Source organism: Lethenteron reissneri, chromosome 41 (genome assembly GCF_015708825.2).
Source record: "Lethenteron reissneri isolate LAM-NWPU_2019-01 chromosome 41, ASM1570882v1, whole genome shotgun sequence".
Taxonomy (NCBI): domain Eukaryota; kingdom Metazoa; phylum Chordata; class Hyperoartia; order Petromyzontiformes; family Petromyzontidae; genus Lethenteron; species Lethenteron reissneri.
The window spans coordinates 9976075-9993921 of record NC_083819.1 but is presented as its reverse complement, the minus strand read 5'-3'; the positions used below and the strand labels follow the sequence as shown (position 1 = coordinate 9993921).

The 17847-nt window shown below is 48.1% G+C and overlaps 1 protein-coding gene across 1 annotated transcript; it reads left to right on the top strand.

Annotated features, from left to right (window-relative positions):
* The first annotated feature begins 203 nt into the window (after nt 1-203).
* Nucleotides 204-17621, top strand: LOC133352675 (TAF5-like RNA polymerase II p300/CBP-associated factor-associated factor 65 kDa subunit 5L). Its single transcript, XM_061568470.1, is given in 15 exon segments — nt 204-443; nt 2108-2296; nt 3197-3301; nt 4041-4234; nt 5076-5342; nt 5344-5373; nt 5781-5891; nt 5893-5982; nt 5984-6055; nt 6057-6353; nt 6355-6528; nt 7527-7696; nt 7895-8261; nt 13827-14063; nt 14065-17621. Coding segments are annotated over 14 exon segments (2376 nt in total). The 5' UTR covers nt 204-443; nt 2108-2154; the 3' UTR covers nt 14185-17621.
* The last annotated feature ends 226 nt before the right edge of the window (nt 17622-17847 follow it).

The following is a 17847-nucleotide window of genomic DNA, read 5'->3' as shown; positions in this document are numbered from 1 at the left end:
TTAGTATGCGTGTTACTGTTGTGTAATGTAAAACTTATTATTATTGTAATTATATTTATGGTATGAGTACGCGTGTCACTGTTCTGTATTGAAATAATAATAATTATTGTAATTATATTCATGGTATTTGTATGCGTGCTACTGCTGTTTCACAGGCCGGAACAAAACCAAGCGGAATCTAAAAGCGCCCCGCGCGGGTTTCCAGAGGCTCGATGGGGACGGACAGGGCACCCCCGCGCGCCTGCCGTTGACTCTGCAATGAATTAAAATTTGTAAATTCACTTTTAGTTTAAACAACAACGCGACATTTCGTTGGACGTTCGCAGCGTGTCGTTGTAAACGCAACGCCACACACAGTCGGCGGGTTCATGTGTTTAAAAATTCGTTACACCGCTCTGCATCGCTTCTCGCGCGGGATGAGCGCCTCGACTAGCTAGGCCGCGGTCTGTATAATCTTTTTACGTTTTTGTTAAAAAAGCGCTTCAATTAGGCGAACTTTAATTATCAAACGCGCAGACACTTAAACGGACCGAGTCGCGCTTTGTTTACTTGGTGGAACACGGTCCGATATATTTTCCTGTCAACGAAACATCGTCTTGTTTTGCTCGTAACCCGTCTAATTTTGCTGCTTGACAAGTCAACATTTGTAACGCACCGAGACTCCGCTTTCTTTGTTCAACACCAAACGGCTGTTTTTGTCACGATTGACATCACTGCTCGTGCTGTACGATCTCCCTACCATAGGAATGTGGATTTTCCGGTCTCTGGCACCGCCAGCGACGATGCGCACCTGGTCTGCGTCTTACACGAGTCCGTCTGGACACACAAATGACTTGTTGCTTCGTCGAGTTGCTTTCAAAGAGTCGTGTATGCAGAGCCGTCAACACGTACGGCTTACCCCGTATTCTTGTACAGGAGAATTGAGTCTAGATTTTAAGTTTTCGTGACTGCAAGGATTCATACTCTTTGGTTTTTTCGGTAAAGTCACGTAGGCGAAAACAAAATAAGAAGAAATAAATAAAACAACTAAATTAAATCACGACGTTTCGGAAGCAACACAAGCATCCGTCATCAGGTGTAGACTGCTCCAGCAAAATTACTGTAGCGTATGAAGAGAGCTGTTTAGAGACGCATGTTTAAAGCGATGGGTATTACCTTGTTGTCACGTCATCTCTTGAGGAAGGTTAGCGTCTTTCTTCTTAGTTCTTTCGGTAAAGTCACGTAGAAGGGAAGTAATAAAATAATAAAAATAAAACATAATAAAATAAAATAATTCTCACGACGTTTCGGCTACAACGGAAGCAGCCGTCTTCAGGTGAAGAATGAGACAATGCCAAGCTAGGAGCTTATATATAAGCTGCGTTGGAGGTGGAGGAAAGAGCGCCTTAACAAAAGAATGTGCATGTGAAGAGGAATTTAGCATATTCATGGAAAATGCGTAGGAGGTGGGCGGGGGGGTTTCAAAGTCATATTATGCCCATGCATTATGCAGGATCAACATCCCTGCAGTCACGAAAGCTTTAAATCGAAATTTAGCGTCTTTCTGTTTGTCTTGGTGTGGGTCTCTCTCTGCATGTGTGTTGGTCTATGTATTGTCTCTGTGTCTATGTATTGTCTCTCAAATTTAGCAATCTTTGGAAGAATGTAATCAACCAGGTAGGGTGTTGACTGTTGTGTTAGCTGACTGTGTTGTATTGCATTATATTTACAAGTTTACTATGTTTGTTTTCTCATTAATTTGTACCTGATGATGGTTGCTTGTGTTGCAATCGAAACGTCGTATTCTATTATTATTATTTAATTTATGTCTACGTGACTTTACCGAAAGAACCAAAGAGTAATGCCAATGACGGCTCGCGTTTATCATACCGCTAGATATCTGTGAAAACTACTGGACGGTCTGAAAAAGAGCTTCATAGCTCATCGCATTCCTCCGGTACAAATCAATATTCCGATTCTGATACTCTCTTGTTATTTCTAGATTTGAAGCTTGCGTCTATGTATTGTTGACTTGTGTTGGCCGACTCTCTGTGTTGTATTGCATTATATTTCCAAGTTTACTATGTTTGTTTTCTCATTCTTGTTATGTTATCCCGCGACGTTTTAGGTCGCATGAGCCGTACGCCCACGTGACGGCGCGCGGCCGCTTGCGCCATGAAGCGCGTACGCAGCGAGCAGCTCCAGTCGGCCGTCAACCAACTCCTCAAGCGGCGCCACTACACCGAGTCGGAGCTGGCTCAGCGGCAGAGCTTCCGCGGCTGTCAGTCGGCCGAGGAGATGGCGGCCAGCATGGCAGGTGCGGCGGCGGACCCATTAGCGGCTGAGAAATAAGCATACCTGTCAACCCCTTATCAGTGCCCTACCTTATTATAGAGCCAATTCAGATATTAATTGGTCACCCCGTGCCCTTATAAATCTCAACTGCTCATCCTACAAAGTCCCATCACAAGAGAGAAATAAACAAATAGACCAAAAAAATGTTTGCCCGTATTGAAACGGCTGTACGCCGTATGGACCTAAAAATTAAATTTCCCTGTACAAGAATACGGGTGAACCGTATGTGTTGACAGGTTTGGATTAGTGGCTGTCAAAAGCTGTGTGTACGCGTGCATGCGACGCTGCGGATATTCACCAAACTTATCATGGGACCCTCAGCAATACATCTTTCGATACCTAGGTTGCTGCAAGATTCCAGTAGTAGTTAAACAATATTATTTTGCAGCCTAAATAAATGAGAGGATGGCAGTAGGAAATGGGTTGTATCCCACTGTGGCAGTCTGACTTTATTGCCTCTGTGTTTTTCTTAAAAGCTACGCAGTCTCCCGATGTGTGCTTTTGTGCATGTTTGTGATTATGCACAAGTGTGCTTGCCTGTGTATGTGCATGCTATTACAATACATACGTGCACTTGCTATGTGTGTATACATGCGATTTCTGTGTCAATGCAGCAGTTAATGCGCCTGCGCTACGAACCCTGGCGACCCGAGTTCGATTCCTGCTCACGGCAAACACCAGTGACGATTATTTGAACCGGTCGCCAGTAGGGAGACAAAGGTGGCCAGGCGTGGTGTTAGCCACTAACCCCTTTGTGTGGTGTGCTGGCTTTCACAGGTGCTCGCTAACAGCACTTGTCCCAACAGTCTGTTTAGGTTGTATGGGGGAATCTTTGCTTTTGCCTTTGTGTGTGTATCAACAGCCCAGCTAGAGAGTGGGCCTATGAACGCAGTGTCATTTGGTGTCTATGAGCCCAACCCCTCGCACTATGATCGCCAGTTCAACGCACTACGCCAATTTGTCAATGGTGAGTGTATATTTTGTTTGTGTGTGTGTATGTATGTAGAGTGTGTGGAGGTATATACTGGTTTCCTTTAGTTATAACCAGGTGAGAGCCCGATTAGCCTGAGAATATCTTTGTCAGAATGAGAATCATTATTTATCCTGGAGAAATCCGATGAGTTATGAAGCTCTTTTTCACATGTCCAGTAGGAGTGGGTCAGAAGCGATACCTGGTTTACACAAGTAAAAAGCAATTGCACAACAACAAAACAGTGTTAGAAAGCTTTTACAATTAAATTAAATACATAAACTTTCACCAGATTCCAACTGGTTAAAGTGTGTGGAATAGTGCGGTGCATGATGGACCCCGTGTCGTGGGGCGCTAAGCACCCGGTTAGGTGCGGTGAGCGTGTGGAACTGTGGTGCATAGTGGACCCTGTGTGGTGAGTGCCAATCACCCGGTTAGGTTCGGTGAGCGTGTGGAACTGTGGTGCATAGTGGACCCTGTGTGGTGAGTGCCAATCACCCGGTTAGGTTCGGTGAGCGTGTGGAACTGTGATGCATAGTGGACCCTGTGTGGTGAGTGCCAATCACCCGGTTAGGTGCGGTGAGCGTGTGGAACTGTGATGCATAGTGGACCCTGTGTGGTGAGTGCCAATCACCCGGTTAGGTGCGGTGAGCATGTGGAACTGTGTGGTGCATAGTGGACCCCGTGACGGTGGAGCACTAAACGCGTGGCTGCGTGTGCGGTTGTACTGGAGCAGAGCTGCGCGGGGAGGAGCGCGTGGAGCTGCAGACGTTGATGAGCGCCCTCTCGCTGGCGCTGTGCGTGGAGCTCGCGCTCGGCGGATGGCGCTCTGCCGCCGAGGCGTTCCACGGGCGCCACGTGGGGCCCGTCGCCCACACTCACGAGCAGCGGCTCCTGGCCGAGCGGCTGGGTGCAGCGCTCTCGCGGCAGGTTTGTGTATCTCTAGGTAGACTCAGCCTAAAATTAGTACCTGGTGCAGTGTGTAAACATCGTCACTGGGGAGACAAAGGCGGTCGGGTGTGGTGCTGCCCACCCACCCCTTTGTGTACCGTTCCAGACTTCATAGGTGCTCGCTAACAGCACTTGCCCCAACAGTCTGTTAAGGTTATATGGTGGATCTTTGTTTTTTCTTGCATGATTATAAGTACGTGTACGTGTGTGAATGAGTGCAAGGGAGTACAGTAATACCCTGATTTACGTCTCTCCCTTTTATGTCGTTTAGAAAATACGTCGTCACTTTGTTAACACCGCTAACTGATTTGTGTCGCCTCAACCCACACACGTGGCTGGCAGCATCTTCCGAGCTTTCTCGTATCCATCGCCTCAGCCTTCGCCTTCACCTACCCTGTAATTCGCTTTGCGTCGTTCCAATATTTGTTGCACCTTTCAGGAACGCATCCTCGACGAAAACCGGGGTATTACTTAGTGTATTATGTGTGTATGGGGAGCGACAGTGTAGCGGTGAGCATGCTGTGCTAGAAACCCGACTAGCCGAGTTCGATTCCCACCCAGAGCCAGCACCAGTAACGATTATCTGAACCGGTCCTTTACCTCCCCTAAGTCGACTCGGCCACAAATGAGTACATGGTGTGGTGTGTAAATATCGCCACTAGGGAGATAGAGGCGGCCAGCCTCACTGAATCTCAGTGAGGCTCTCGTGGATAAATAAGGGCATTATTAGAAACATCCCTACATCTGCTGTTGCTGCCACCACTTCTGCCACCGCCGCCTCTAATCCTTCGACCGACCTTGCCTGCTCCTGCTGCTACAGGACGTGGGCTCGGACACGTGCGTGCGCACGCTCACGGAGCACAAGCTGTGCGTGGAGCTGGGCGTGGTGGCGCACGGCCGCCTGATGCGCCACCTGTTGCAGGGCGAGCACGGCCTGCTGCTGCGCGCCGTCAGCACGCACCTGCGGCTCGACGTGCGGGCCCAGGCGCGCAGCTCCGCGGCGGGGCTCGAGCTTTATAGCGACGGCACCGGCGGCAGTGGGGGGGGCGGTGCGAGTGCCAGGGCCGGAGAATCGGCAGCAGCTGCAGGGGGGGCTAACGGCTGACGGTGACCCAGAGGTGAGGCTCAGGGATGAAGGTCAACAGTGGAGCTTGGTGTTGATGGGGTGTTCGGCACAAAGAGTTGGGCGGGTATAATCAGCGGCTTCATTGTCTCATTTTTACCCTTATCTGTTCGTCGTGTTACAAGCATCAAATTACTCTCGTGATAGACTGGCCTTTGCCATGGAAATGTGGAATAGGCACACCGATGTAAATGAGTGCGATCTCACGCACATTTGGGTTCGAAGACATTTGAACCTTTGTACATACAATGTGGCGCACTCATTGAATGACGGGAGTTGTGCCTGTCTGCGGTTATTGAGCACTTGTATGGGTCGTTGAATCTAATTAAGAACGGGACAAAACACATCTGGAATATTATCGGCGAATGATTCATCACGTTGCGTACATTTTTTTTCGGGAAGATGAACGCCCTCCCGCCGGACGAGGTCTCGCTGGAGCTGCTGCAGGACAGCATCCGGCGCGTGCGCGAGGGGCCGCTCAACGCCGCCACCGTCTGCCTCTACGGCTTCAAGGGACGACTCAACGCCACCCGGAACCACCACCACCACCACTCCCGCCGGCTCCGCCTCTGGGTCTGGCGCCGGCGGGACCAGTGGCGTTGCCTGCGGCCGCCACCTCTACCACCGCCTCCAGCCTCGGCGTCGGTGGCAACAGCAGTAACAGCGGCGTCGGCGGCAGGTGCAGGTGGCCCCGTGATCGCCAACGCCACTTCGCCACAACCGGGATCGTCGGCTTCCTCGGCCGCCGCTGCCGCCACTGCTTCCACCACCACAACTGCCGGCTCCGCTACTGCTTCTGCCACCGCCCCGCCACCTCCTTCCACTTCCTCCTCTTCCTCCTCGTCATTCTCGTCGTCCTCCTCCTCGTCGTTTGTCAGTGCTACCGCGGGAACCGCCGGTGGTGGCGGCGGTGGTTGTGGCGGTAGCGGTTGTGGTGGTGCTGGAATGGTGGGCGGCGGCAGCGGCGGACCGTCCTGTGCCGGCGCCCCCGTGCGCGGCCGAGGTGGCGCCGGGGATGGGGATGCTGGCGGCCGGCTACGAGGACTCGCGGGTGATGTTGTGGAGCCTGGGGCCACGCAAGCTGCGCACTGCACGGCACAACGTGGACGTGGCGCGCGTCAACCTCGCGTGCGACATCCTGGACGACAAGGTGGGACGTGCGTGTGTGTTTGTGTTTGTTATTCAAGAACGACCTGGCACAGGCGCTGTGGTTTCATCACCGTCACATAGTAGCGAATGGCGGGTATTGGTATTTAAGAGCTTGCTATCCGCGATTTTAGCTATCCACGAATCGCATCTGGAACTCTACACGACTGGATCGACAGAGAGAGAGAAAGTGATAATATAAAGATATGAGAGAGATGGATCTTCTCGAAGCTTTAGATGAATCTGCAAACTTTGCGCGTACAAAATAGAACTTATAGAAGCTTTAGAAGCATTTTTTGTATTTAATAGCTCCTATATGTATTTATGTAAGGTAATTCTTTTGGCCAATATTATTATCAGCGTAATTTGCTATTTTACTATCACCTCTTAAAGGTATCTCTCGCAATTCACGAGGGAATACTGTCTGAATGTATCTGTGCGAGTGTGTATGTGGGGACTGTATATGTGTGGCTATGGGTGAGTGTGAGCAGCTTCTGTTTGGCTGGATAGAGGGGGCTAAATGAGTGCAGCACAGGCTTGAGACGAGATGGACTGATGTGGTATGGGAGGATTTGGAACTGACTGGTCTTGCTGATGACTGGTACCAGCGGGGTCAAGGTTGGCCTCAGTGGAGGAAGCTTTTGAAGGATGCTACTGGTCAGTTGGAGGACAGAGGAGCCACACGTACAACAATGAGCAGAGCGCCGGGCGGCTAACACACAGAAAGCTGACACAGTGGGGAGCACAGATGGTGCATCAGCCAATAATCTCAGGCAGTGAACCCATAACTCCTGGGTCTGTCCCATGACCTCTCAGCGATTCTTCCATACTCACTCTAGCCTGGCACGACGACTGTGGTGAGTGATGTCACCGTCTCGAAGTGGCGAATGACAGTTGTTCTGTGTGTATGTGGTTCTATGTGTTAATCAATTGTATTTGGAATCGATTATTTGTGTTTAATGTTGCTCTGTGCGCGTATGCGTGCCACTGTGCGTACAACAGGTGGTTGAGGACAGCAAAGGCAGCGACGTGAAGACGCTGCGCGCCCACTCAGGTCCCGTCTACGCCGTGCGCTTCCTGCCCGGCGGTGCGGGGCTGCTCTCGTGCTCCGAGGACACGAGCGTGCGCTTCTGGGACCCACGCACATTCACCAACACCGCCGTCTACCAAGGGTACGTGCCTGCACCGACAGTCTCCTCCTCCTCATGTCTTCATGCCCTCACCGATTACCTCCCACAACCATGACATGATCCCCTCCCGCTCGCTTCGTGACCCCCTCGCTCTCACCGTGACTCTGTACCCGATGCGTCGTTCCACCTCTCCGTAACACCGCCCTGTGCCCCCACCCCTCCTCCGGTGCCTTTGCACAGACATGCGTACCCTGTGTGGGACGTGGACGTGAGCGCCCTGGGCCTGTACTTCTGCAGCGGCTCGCACGACCGCACGGCCCGCCTCTGGGTGCCCGAGCGCGCCTTCCCACTGCGCGTCTACGCAGGCCACGTGTCGGACGTGAACGTCGTGCGCTTCCACCCCAACGGCAGCTACGTTGCGACGGGCTCCGCCGACCGCACGGTGCGCCTGTGGAGCACCCAGCAGGGCTCGGCGGCACGCCTCTTCACGGGCCACCGGGGCACCGTGCTGGCACTCGCTTTCTCCCCCGGAGGGCGCCTGCTCGCGTCCGGCGGGGAGGACCAGCGCGTCCGGCTCTGGGACATCGGCAGCGGCGCCATCGTCAAGGTTGGCTGGCCCTGCCGTTCCGTTCGCCCGTTCCATTGTCCGTAAAGCTTCCCGTGCTTACTGACTCTGCCGATGTAAGCTGTAAGCTGTCAGGTTTCTCAGCCTTTAACTGATTTTAGAAACAAAAGTTGCATCAAGTAATAACGATCTAATCTATAAATGTCATTGTTTGTCTGTGTGTCTGTCTGTGTGTGTGCGGCCAAAACTTGCGAAGGATTCAGCTCGCAAACCGTGGGGTTTACAATTAAAAAAAGTAGCCAGGTACCACAACATAAGCCCCGTGCTGAGCCAGCATTATTCCGATTTTGCGTCCGTCACCTTTAAAGTAGTTTAATTAGTGATTTAGTGCGGCTTTCAGTTACTTCTTTATTACATAACGCCTGCTCGACTGTACCAACTCGCACGCTCTGATGTCACCTTTAACCAGGCCCTCATCCTCCTTGAGGACAAACTTCACTCCATTGGTTGAAAAGACCTCACGTCTATCGGACTACCAACACCCTACAGGGACAACCTGCATGCCCTTGCTCAAGAGATCCTACGTGAAATATCCTATGATGGTTTAGAGCTTCTTAAATTTATTGTGGAAAATGAACCAAAGCTGATACACAAAGAGAAGCCTACACGAAAATCTTGGAAGACATTGAGACTAAAAATTGAGGCGTATTTTTCTTTGATAATCGGGGATTGCGGCAACTCTGCTTATTGGAGGAAGAACTGCCCAATCCTCATTTAAGCTTCCATTGGATCTATCCTGACAAGAAAACCCTGTTTACAATATTTCACAGGGGACTGCCCTTGCACAAGTCCTGCTTAATTGTGAATGAATAGTGTGGGATGAATGCACCATGTCCCAGAAGGGAGCATTTGAGGCTGTCAACACAATTTTGCAGGACCTCCACGACAATTCCAGCATTATGGGTGGTGTAACTTTTCTCATGGCTCGTGACTTCCGATAAACCTTACCCATTGTACTTCGGGAAACCAAAGCTGATGAGTTAAATGCCTGCATCAAGTCATCATTCCTCTGGAGGCACGTGATGAAACTGAGGCTAACTACAAACATGCGTGTATATCTCCATGGAGACCAAGACACAAGCAACTCTGCTAAAGCTCTTCTTGATATTGGAAATGCCAGTATTGTTGCTGACGACACAGATGGACTTATCACCATGTCTAAAGGCATCCTTTCCACTTCTGAACAGGAACTGGAGGAAAAAGTGTACCCAAACATGCAACAACACTTTCAAGATGTTATCTGGCTATGGGAGAGGGCCATTTTGGTCGATGTCTGTGTGTGTCTTTTTCGCCTGGGCAACACCAGCTACTTCCTGCTAGTATATTATATATATAAAGCGGCATGTGGTTAGCTTAGAAAATCGGTACGCGTTATTAGGGGTTAGAAATCAGTAGCCTGCCTCTTATATCGTTAGGTTTGGTCGTGATCTCTCTGCCTCTTCATCTCATCCCATCAATGGTGCTTTGTAGAGGATGGTTGATTTGCCAAAGGACTGCAGTTTTATTCATCTAATCGTGGCTAGGTGTCATGCTGTCTATCCCAGTTGGGTGGTAATTACGCTCCATACACATCCCGTTAGCTGTGTGCGTTGTCTGTGAGATTCATATATCCATAATAGAGGTTTTTTTTGGGTTCGTTGGTGTGAATATAAATATGTCGTTAAACCCGCCACCACCCGACAGAGCCAAACATGCCAATTAGTTACTAGTTCAGCACACCAGTGTGTTGGAGAGTAAACCCACAACATTTACCATTTGAGTACGACATTTCGCCGGTAATTACAACCAGCCTCATTTAGGCGACCGCCAGAATTGATTCATATGAACTTTCAGAAGCATTTCAAGAGCCTCTTCTCCTCCCACCTTAGCTGAGACGGGGGTCCACGTGAAGCGCCGCGATTCGACACACCCATTGCTCGCTGACGTGAAGCGTTTACGCTTGTCAGGCTACACCTGGCGCTGTAGTGTACAACAAGGCGGCTGCATTGGTGCAGCCGATCGGTATTCGGGACCCTGTCCCTAAAACCAACTCCTGCCCCCCGGTTGCTCGTTCATGGTGACATCTCGCCTCTTGGTCACACCCATCCCTGTGCCCCAATGAGTAGCGTGGGGCACAGGGATTGCCAGCCCCCTCCACACTTTGTTGTCACAGCGTCGTTGCGCCAGATGATTAATTGTAGAATTTTCAAGTGCTGCATCAGCAGGCTTGGGAATGCTTATAATACTTGTTCCACTCAGCTTTGGTATCAAAGCCAGTCAACTATTTATAACAAGTATTTATAACAATAATCAATGCATGATTATAAATAATACATTTATCATTATGATGACGATGATGAACGACTCAGATTAAGGGACTGTGTTGGCGCTAATGTACAAAGCAATGTGCACAGTGAAAGTGGTGTTTGATTGGTTTGTACTTTTGTATAAATAGTTACAACTAATGTACTTGGGCAGCCCAACCCTTTTCCGTGAGCATAAGAATCCATTTAAAGCAGTGAAGGCGGGTGATTAACGGTGACATCCCTACTGGTTACGTCCCAGTTGTGCTCGTGCACCTGAGGCATAAGAATCAGAAACATTCTGGGATTCCATGAAGGACAGACAAAGAACAGCCACTGTAAAATTTCACCACGGAGCTATCACTTGTAATTTTACACAGAACTATCTCAGGGGTTCCACGGTGGCGAGATGTTAACTACCTCGCCTGGTATACAGACGCTTGTGGGTTAGATCCCAACCCTGACGCTTGTATATTTTGAGTTTCCATGTTCTCGTGGTGGGGTGATTTTTTTTTTCTCCGGATCTTACGTTTTTTCCCTTCCATATTTAGAAACACGCATGTCGAGTATTTGCTGCTATAAATTTCCACGCGATAAACCACTTCGTTGAGCGATCAACTTGACCAGGTCACCTCTCAAAAAGAGCCACATAGCTCATTGGGCTTTACCTGGTAACATAAAAAATTGTTTAGTAGTTTAGTTTATGTCGCTCTGCTGCAGAGCTCCACGATGTGCCGTACTATATAAAGAGTTGGGAGTCGCTGCACAAACTCAGACAGTTCTACTGCATGCCGTAGTTGCAGTCGCCACATGTCACGCATCCCTAAACACATTCCTTTGAGCCCTGGAAAATATGCCCGGTTAGATGAAAAAAAATCAAAGCATTATATGACAATGGCTGTTGCACTTTAGTCGATGGAGACTAGGTCCAGGCAGGATAAGATTCCTCGAGCAAAGTGTTTCCCAACATAAGCAAACACCTATATATCAAATGAAAACTTTACGACATTGCCAGCGCCTTAATTCTCAGCCAGTACTCAATGTATTGACATCTCGATTGTAAGTGCAGCAAAACCCCGGCTAGCCGGACTCTGGCACTTAGTTGGACCAGGTTGGCCAATATTCAATGAAACGCAAAAAAAAGTAAAAATTATAGAATATACTCTTTGGTTCTTTCGGTAAAGTCACGTAGAATATCAAATCAAATAATAATAGAATACGACGTTTCGATTGCAACACAAGCAACCATCATCAGGTATGAATGAGAAAAAACAAACATAGTAAACTTATAAATATAATGCAATACAACACAGAGAGTCGGCTAACACAACATTCAACACCCCACCTGGTTGATTACGTTCTTCCAAAGAATGACAAACAGAAAGTGTTACATTTACTCATGGCAGTACAGGTAGTCCTCTACTTATGATGGAGATGCGTTACGACGACCCCATCGTAAGTCAAAAATATCGTAAGTCGAAAATGGCCTAGCCTACCCAGGAGTCTTAATCAGAATCAGAAAGGGTTTTATTCGCCATGAAAGTTTGCACAAACAAGGAATTTACTATGGCAGGAAGGTGCATACATTCAACATGTAGGAATCTTAAAACTGAAATAAGTGGTATACAGTCTAACTATACTAAAATTACAAAGTCTAACTAATACTCAGGGGCTAAAGTATGTAAAATTTTGAATAAGTAATATAAAATGTAAACTAGTCGTAATATACAATTCTAAAATACAAAAAATACAAATAGGGTAACATGTTGTAAATATGGCAAGGTGTAATTTTGTAGATAAAATGTTAAAGTAAGTGTAAAAATCATTTTAAGCCCTTGGCCTTGCTGAAGAGGCCCACAGCAGATGGGAAGAAACTGTTTTTATGACGTGAGGTTTTGGTCCTGATGGACCGCAGCCTTCTGCCGACGGGGAGTAGCTGGAACAGACAGTAAAGAATGGTGATAATTTAGCAAAGCAGAGCAATTTACAGTAGCCGTACTGTATAAACTATATACTGTATGTATTTATTAATTACAATACTGTATTGCACAGTAAAATGTAAAGTAATAAAACAAGTCAAATTCTTAGCCTACCTATATGAACTGCAATTCAATTAGATTTTAATTGAAATTGTGCGTAGCTGGACTTTTCAACGAGCCGGGCCATGACCATCTCCCTTATTAGTCCATATTGCTTAGGGTTTGTACTGCAGTTGCATTAACAGCACCGCTGCTGTTATCGCAGTAACCCACAGGGATTGCCAGTTCTAGTACAGTGGGGCGGGCGTAGGATGACGGCCGCCCACGTCGCTCCGTGCCAACGCAGGCGGGGGACACAGATACGGTGGGTGTGCGGACACCCACAACATTTTTAGATTTGTTATTTGGCGATGCTGCGTTGGCAGTGGTGCACAATTGGCACGAAAACATTTCAACACGTTTTTGGGGAAATGGCCCTTCTTCATTGCGCCTAAATACATTTAAAAAAAGCTTTTGGTACGTGCTAATTTTTTTCTTTCATGGGAATGTTTTCAATACATGTATTGAGAATTTGTATAATTAGGTCAGAGACACCCGCAGAATATTTCCAGCACACACGCAGTCAAAACACACACAAGCAGAGCATGGCCAACGCACACAGCACAAAGACAAAAATTATCTGTACAGCCGTAACAGACTTTTGGGGCAAGTGCTGTTAGCGAGCACCTATGAAAGCCAGCACCACGCCTGACCAGCTTTGTCTCTCCAGGAGCGATGCTTACATACCGCATCAGGTACTCATTTGAGGTTGCGTCGATGTAGGGGAGGTCTAAGTCCAGTTCAGATAATTGTCACTGGTGTTATCCGTGAGCGAGAATCAGGTCACTGGATTCATAGCGCAGCGTGCCAACTGCCAACCGCTACACTACCGCTCCCCACAGCACACACAAATTCACAGTAAAAGCACACGCACTTGGCAGCAACCGCTTTGCATTAAGGCAAATCATATGCACGCACACCCCACAACTGCGCGACTATAATCTGCACATCCATGACGCACGCTTCCCAAGCCGCACGCCTAGTGCGCCGGTAATCTAACCAATAACCACCGGGAACCATTCGCTGGTAGGACACCCCCAACTTTCACGGTGCGCCTGCAGCACCGAACGTATGTACGTTGAAGTTCTTCTGCGCCGTACGTAGCCAACCGCGCTAATCGGAGGTGTGGGGACGCAGATAAGGCTGCCGACACACGGCGCTCGCTCACGTCTTGCCGTGCTGTGCAGGAGCTACGCGGACACTCGGACGACATCACCTGCCTGAGCTTCAGCCCCGACGGCAGCGCGCTGGCATCCGGCTCTTCCGACGGCTCGGTGCGCGTGTGGGATGTGCGTGGAGCCTCCACGAATCCTGGTGGTGGCGGCGGCAGCGGAACTGGCGGCGGTGGAACTGGCGGCGGTGGCGGAACTGGGGCGGCCGGGGGCGGCGGCGGCGCTGCGTTCGCGGCCGACGTCGATGCGACCTGAGATCACGGGCGCGGCGCCATCGACGCGGATTTGCACGGCGCTCAACGTGCAGTTCATGGCCTCCAACCTGCTGCTGGTGAGCGCCGTCACGAGGGACGAGCCCGCCGGTGGCACGTGACGGCGCGCCTAGGGTGGAGGGGGGGGTGACTTGGCCAGTTTGGCGCGCTCGCGATTGATCGCTGATTGATGCCCGGCGCTCTTGTGGTTTGGATGCTGGTTTGACACTGGTGCGTCATGGTTGATTGATGGTTCACACTGCTCCTTTGTGGTCGGTGCTTGGCGCTGCTGGTGCTTTAATCACGAATGATCGATAGTTGAGGCTGTCCTCTCAAAATTGGCTGGTCATAGAGATGGCTCTCTCATGATTGGTTAATGCTTTTGACATGGAGCATTCGTGATTGGCAAGTGCATATGAACACTCTCCTGCGATGGACAAGTGTTCAAGATCACTCTCTTGTCATTGGTTAGATGGTTTGACATTGGCTTCACGTGATTGGTTGGCGATTTAACATTGCTCGCTTATAAAGGACCAAAATGTTCACGTTAACGGGCTTGGCTCGAATCTTCCAGAGTGCCTACCAATAAGCACCACCTCCACGAAACTTGGCCTCCGCACCTCATATTCAATCGTTGAACTTGCAACTTCATTTGGAACTCTCTTGGTTTCATGCCATAATGGAGCGTTCCGTACAGCAGTACACCACAGTCCAAAGTGCAGCTCCGTGAATGTGTCTTTTGTAAATATCACATAAAGCATTTCAGCACTCGCATGAAATGTATAAGTGAGTTGGCATATTTTGCCTCCGACCAAATCATGCTGAATATGTCAATAGTTGTCAGGTCTCGGAAGCTATGCAGGCTTGAGCCTTATCGTGGCTACACAAGGCTGTCTTAGACTGCTACGTGTTGTAGCTCTGGTGGTCAATAGATGGCAGTAGAGCAATGCATTCTTGAATGTGTTTTATTGAGCTTTGAGCATTAGCCCGTCTTCAGATTATCAAGTGTACTCCCACAGGCCAAACTCTTGTCTAAGCATCCGAAAAGTTTTGAGTATCAGTAAAGATCGTATGGGTAATTAAAGGGTAGTATTATTATAGTGACTGCATTCAGCTCTGTGTACATTAAAAGTGCCAAAGGGGAATGTACAGCGCTGGCTAAGGGTTGCAGGTGGATATGACCACCACCTCCACACTCGTTTGGACAGAGGGACGCTTGACAGCCATCATCAGCCATGTTCTATCCACTGCTGGATGAAGGGGGTCATCATTTCTCACGATCCCGCGGTGCAACAAAGAATAAAGCTGTCCTCCAAACAAGCCGATGTCATCGCTCCATATTCATGGCGGTTGTCCTCTTGGGCATGTTTTCTCCTTGCAAGCCCCTCCCTCGTTAGCCTCGACCACTGGCTATAAATTCCTGGCCAGCGTCGTGTCCTGCTCAAGCTCGCGTGTAACGTTCACAATGATGTCTTCAACTTGCGGTTGTTCTCCGATTCATGCGTTTGTCTGTCTCGGTGTTAATCCGAGCATGCACCCTCGCCATGCTTATCTGCGCACTTTACAGCATTTGTTACATTTCCATTGTCAGTGTCTACGGTCCCAGATACCATTGTATGTAATACGCACTGATTGAAAACTTTTTTTGTTAAGCACATTGGCTTGTTGCTTTTCATTGCCAATTCGAATTTTCCAAACCACACTAACATGGTCTCGTTTGCCTCCTAATTTCATTGATTAGTGTTCCAGTCCATCTTCAATAGTTTCCCTAATGTATATATTTACGTGCTGATATTTTCCCAGTTGTGCTACTGCAACGAATTGTTATATATGAAATTTGTTTTGCTCAAGATGAATTTGTAAATAAGGGCCTTTATTTTAATAAACAATAGGTCGGATCTCCATCCTGGTTTAAATCTTAAAAAATATGGCAATAGATATAGATGCAGTACAAAAAGTCAATTATTCGTGAAGGAAAACTTCTACTCAATCGCAAAGTCTAATTTTGGCAGGGTACTGCTTAGACCGGTTGTAGATTCATTCTATTCAGCATTTGTATATGTTGTCATGTCGTGTCATTGAGCCCTCGTCTATTCAAGTGGGTCGTAGTAGTAATGAATTCACAGTGTCTCTACGCTAAAACGAAAATTACGTGGCGCGCATTTCCTTTGGAGGTGCTGAGCCGGTGGAGGAAATTCCACATTCTCGTGGCCGGGGGGAGAGGGTGGGCAAGTTATGAAACATATCTACTGTTGACCTTCCCCACAGTGGTGCTCATCGTATCAGCCCCAACGGGATCGTGGGACCAGTTGATCCGTGACTGGGATTTGAACCCTCAGCCATATGTTTGTTGAGTGCTCTTAAGCACAACTCCTCTATGTCGGATTTATATATGAAATAAATAACTGAATGTAATGGACATGGTCCCTCCAACTAAGTATGTCTAACTGCCATTTAGAAACGATGTAGTTGTGTATCATAGTTGTCTTAAGGTTTACGTTAATTTTTTTTACTTTTTCTGTTGTCTTATTCCCCCCGAACGGTATTGTATTTTTGTATGGAAAGTACAGTGGTTGTGTACAAAATAGTTAAATTAAATGATTTCATTTGCCACGCATTTACAACTTGTGTTAAAATGTGACTCATTTTTATATTGCAAATAAATTGGTGGGTTTGCCTCGTCACTGACAGGAAACATGAGAGGTGATCGTTAAGTCTTTGCGTGACGTAGAAGCATTGGGGCTACAATAAATAGAAAATGCTTAGTTAAAGTACAATATTCTTAAGTAGCGTTATGCAAAATTTCAAAGCAATGGATTAAATGCAGATTTTTTTTACAAGTTTTCTTTGTAGTTTAACCGGGAAATTCTCAGCGTGTCTTAAGAATTAATTCTCATGAGGGTCCTGTATTGGAACCTTTGGCCGGGTCTGTAGCAAATTTTTTTTTTGCAAGTAATTGTGTGTGAGCTGAGAAATTTAGCAATCTGGCAAAACTATTGAAAATTGAATTCTTCAGAAAACCCATACTCCTAATAACTGGCTCCAAGTGACTTACAAATATTTCCACACGTAAAAAAATATCTAGATGTCTAATGTGCGTGAAGAAGACAGGGATAAATCATTGTATGTTATCTGCTCTGACGTTGATCAGAAATGGAAGAAATGCTAAAAACGTATCAAGGGATGCATTCTTGGAATTGCACTGAGACAAAAATGGAACAAACGGATCAGGGAGCCAACACAAATTATAGATGGTGTTTTCACTCTGAAGGATAATAATTGGGCTTGGGCAGGATGCATCGTGAGGAGGGAATATGGCCATAGGATGCGACTGGTCATGGAATGGCAGCTAAAGGGGGACACGTGTCTCAGAGGTTGACGAGCGTGGAGATGGAGTGATGCCATCAGTACACGTGCAGGAGTGAGATTAATTATTCCTCAATACATTGAGGGATGGCAATGGCAGGCGGAGGCCTTAATCCAGCAGCGGATATGAAAACCATGGTTCATGATGATGAAGACGGTGATAAATTAGTAATAAAACAGTTGCACGTGCCGCGCCCATGTGTAAATGTCCTATTTTACGTGGAATAACCGCACATTCGAGGCTGTGCTGGTGGTGTTTTGAACACTACCAATTGCTTCAAACCAGCTAAAAAGAACCCCTCCGTGGCAGTCACTGCACCCATCATGGAGTCTGCCCCAGCATTCGTTCATCCATCAAGTATTGCCTTGGAGCAGTTTGGCCAAAAGTGCTCTCTTTTAGCTCAGCACACAGGGTACGT